Source organism: Hevea brasiliensis, chromosome 2 (genome assembly GCF_030052815.1).
Source record: "Hevea brasiliensis isolate MT/VB/25A 57/8 chromosome 2, ASM3005281v1, whole genome shotgun sequence".
NCBI classification, from domain to species: Eukaryota; Viridiplantae; Streptophyta; class Magnoliopsida; order Malpighiales; family Euphorbiaceae; genus Hevea; species Hevea brasiliensis.
The window spans coordinates 7,078,414-7,082,167 of NC_079494.1; the positions used below are offsets into that span (position 1 = coordinate 7,078,414).

At 35.0% G+C, this 3,754-nt stretch overlaps 1 protein-coding gene across 1 annotated transcript; it reads left to right on the top strand.

The window, feature by feature from the left end:
- Window positions 1-1,000: 1,000 nt before the first annotated feature.
- On the top strand, window positions 1,001-2,339 carry LOC131177876 (uncharacterized). Its single transcript, XM_058143044.1, has 2 exons — window positions 1,001-1,271; window positions 2,026-2,339. Exons 1-2 carry the CDS (start codon window positions 1,001-1,003, stop codon window positions 2,337-2,339), a joined length of 585 nt encoding a protein of 194 aa, XP_057999027.1.
- Window positions 2,340-3,754: the final 1,415 nt, after the last annotated feature.

Genomic DNA, 3,754 nt, shown 5'->3' on the forward strand with positions numbered 1-3,754 from the left:
TTACATTATAAAATATTATTTTTATGTAAAATTAAAATTGAAATTAATTTAAAAATAAAGAATTCGAAAAAAAAATTCATAATATTTTCATGTATGTATCTAGTCTATGCTCTATTAATTATTTCCACTGAAATAGATTCCCATTATCCATCTCAAAAGTAAGTATTCCATTGAGGAAGAGTATTTGCAACAGAAGAAATTGCTTTTTTTTTTTTTATTCAAAGTTCTTCGGATTTGTCCTTGAAAATGTTGCTTGGGCTTTCTTTTCTTCCTAATGTAAAATAAAATAAAATTGTTAAGGTGGTTCATCAATTTTCTAATTTAAGGATATTAAAAATTAAGGAGGTTCATCAAGTTTTTAATTTAAATGTTTTTTTATTTATACAAATAAAATAAATATTTTATATCTTCAAATTAAAAATATCGTGATCTTATCCATGAAGCAATACGAATTCTCAAAAATTTTCACCAAGGGCAACAATAATTCTGTTAGCTGTTTGTCACCCAACAAACAAATAATCAATATGGATCCAAACAACGATGAATTACGATTCCTTGTCGACTGGTAAATGTCCCAACATGAAAGAATAATAGAACCTGTCATATATATATGTATACCAGATAACACATTGGAATTCGATTCTGTTTAGGAGGCTCAGTTTTAATATATATATATATATATATATATATATATATATATATATATATATATATATTAAAAGAATTAAAAAGAAAACGAGAGAAGAAAATCAGGATATAAAAGTGACAAGTGCATGTGTAAATATGCCACTCCAAAGTTCCTTCTTCTTTCCTTTTCAATTTTCTTTTGAGGTGGGATTGTGACCCTTCACACAAACGACAATTTTTGTGTAGAAAAGTTAGAATCCTGAATGTGGGATTGTTAAAAGAGCTTGAACTCAGTTACATGCATAAGATCATATCATATTATCCCACTTTAGGGTATCTTACATTACACAATACACACCCACCTCTTGAAAATATGCCTTATTATAACACAGTCAATATTTCTAGACAAAATAGTAAAAATACATCAGCATACTTTGCTGAAGATCAGTTAAAGAAAACTTTTATGCAATTCGGCGTCAAACGCAACAAACTTCTCACCAGAGAGGAGATAAAGAAGGCTTTCAACTACATAGGCTCACGGTTTCCTGACTCCAGGATCAAAGTTTGGATCCGCCGTGCTGACAATGCTAATGAAGATCCAGTGATCGACCTTGACACATGCTTGGAAGATCTCATCAATTACGGTTCTAAAATAGGGTATAATGTTAAGTAGAACTTGGAAGCTGGAAAATTTTCAACTACTTCAAGTAATGGGTTGCGGGTGCTGCCATAAACTTGTTTAGTTGCGATCCTTATGTGCTGTTCACCGGCTAGCAAGTTTTAGCTTGTTTTCTGTTGTGATATTAAGCCTAAAGAAGACAATAATTTCGCTTAATTATATATGCCTCCCTTATATGGGCTTTTAATTTAAATTCTAATATTTTCTTCTTTTTCTTTTTAATATTTGTATGAACGTCAAACACTATGCAGCAATTTTCTATTTTTTGTCGAGATCTACTAATCTCCTCTTTTAATTTCTTTACCACAAAAATCTATCATTCTCATGCTTGAATTTCATCAGTAATTATCTAGAATTACAAACTGATCTAGAGGACGATTAATTTTCGATTGCTTCATGCATCCATGGACCCAAAAAAAATATAAAATCAGAAAAGCAAGATGTTATATTGAAGTGGAGCCCCGCAGATTGCACAAAATCAGAATATAAAAGGAATAATTGCGTGTGCAAAAATGCTACTTCAAAGTTCTGTCCTGTTTCCATTTTCAATTTCCTTTTGTGGTGGAATCGTGACCCTGCACGCATAAGATACTTTTTTTTTACAGATAAGTTAGAATCCTGCAAGTGGGAGTGTAAAGAGAGCTTGAAGAACGCAATATAAATTCTCGATTACATGCATATGCTCATATCATATTATCCCACTTCAAGACATCTTACAGTACACAATTCAGACCCACCTCTTGAAAATATGCGTCATACAAACAGTTACTGGAGTTACAATAAAAATGCTTCAGTATATCTTACTGAAGATCAGTTGAGGGAAATTTTCATGCAATTGGACGTCAATCACGACAATGTTTTAAGCAGAGATGAGATAAAGAAAGCTTTCGACTACATTGGCGCATGGTTTCCTGGCTACAGGGCCAGAGATGGGATTAGACATGCTGATGCCAATGGAGATGGAGTGGTCGACTTGAACGAGTTGGATGATCTCGTCAATCACGCTTGTAAAATTGGGTATTACATTAAGTAGAATTTGGAAGCTGGAAAATTTATAGTACATAAAATAAATGGTTGTGTGTGCAGCCACAAATTTACTTAGTAGATGTCTTTTTTTTTTTTTTTTTTTTTGGTTACAAAAGAGATTAAAACAAACGACTAAACAGATCTAAAGTAAGCAACACTCACAAGATCATGCATAAGCCATGGAACCAAATCTGCAGGAGGAGTATCCAACACTTCAACACCAAAATCATGAGTATGAAGATGCCCTGCTAACGAATCTGCAGCGTAATTTGCCTCACGCAACACATGAGAGAAAGTAACCTTCCAATCAGGAGTTAAAAGGAATTGAATTGCAGAAATAACTGATAAAACAACACCTGGAGGCTGAAGAACTCCTGCAAGAATTTGCACAGCAATAAGATTATCACTCTCAGCATTTATATCTTTCAGCCCAAGACTTTTGGCAAGTTTCATACCTTCAAGGATAGACCATAATTCAACTCCCAAAACTGAAGTCTTCCCAAACACAGCCTTGAACCCCTTAATCCATCGGCCATTCGAGTCTCGAATAAGCCCTCCGCCACAAGCTATACCACCCGAATTTGGAAGAGAACCATCAGTATTTAATTTAAACACGTCATCAGGGGGACAAGTCCAACTCACGGTCGTTATTGTCTTCATACATGAATCAATTTTTCCGGGTAAACGAGATGCCACAAAATACCAATCTTGTGCTTTGCAAGTCATGACATGAATCATAGAGTCAAGGCTCAAATCATTCTCCCCAAACAAAGAACAATTTTGCCTACCCCATATAGACCAACATATGAAGCCAAAAAGAAAAGGCTAGTGCGTATTCTGCACTTCACGGTCACATTTACTCAAATTTTGAATAACCCAGTTCCGGATATCAGTATTTGAAGAGAAGAACTCAGCCCAGTCATTCCTCGGAACAAAGTGCGTCCAAATATAAGAAGCCATAACACAATCTCTCAAAACATGAAGCCCCGATTCCACCCTCGACAAACAAATATCACAAGAATCCACCACACATAAATGCCTTCGAAGTCTCTCATGATTTGTTAATAAGCGATCTTTAATCGCTAGCCACATGAAATACTTGATTCTCTCCGGACCCTTCCACTTCCAAACCCAATGCCAGTTACTGTCATTAGAGAACTCAATATTCCCCAAAAGGTGTTAATAAGCGGATTTAATTGTAAACTGGCCTGAACTTGAAGATGCCCAGAAAAGTGAGTCTTCCACCTGAGAAGACAAAGGAGGAGGAATAGCTGTTAAATAGAGAATATTAGAGGCTGGTAGGAACTGACTAAACTTTCCCCAATCCCACTGACCTGCAGCTGTAACATAGCTAGCAACAGTCTCATTTAACAAATCCTCAGGGATCGATTGAATGGCAAATCATTGAAGAATTAATCCATC

Bases quoted from the DNA above. Each gene is read 5' to 3' on its own strand.
- LOC131177876 (XM_058143044.1), top strand. From the start codon at position 1,001: ATGCCTTATTATAACACAGTCAATATTTCTAGACAAAATAGTAAAAAT. The intron at 1,272-2,025 runs GTTCTAAAATAG...GACATCTTACAG, and splicing joins GGAAGATCTCATCAATTACG to TACACAATTCAGACCCACCT.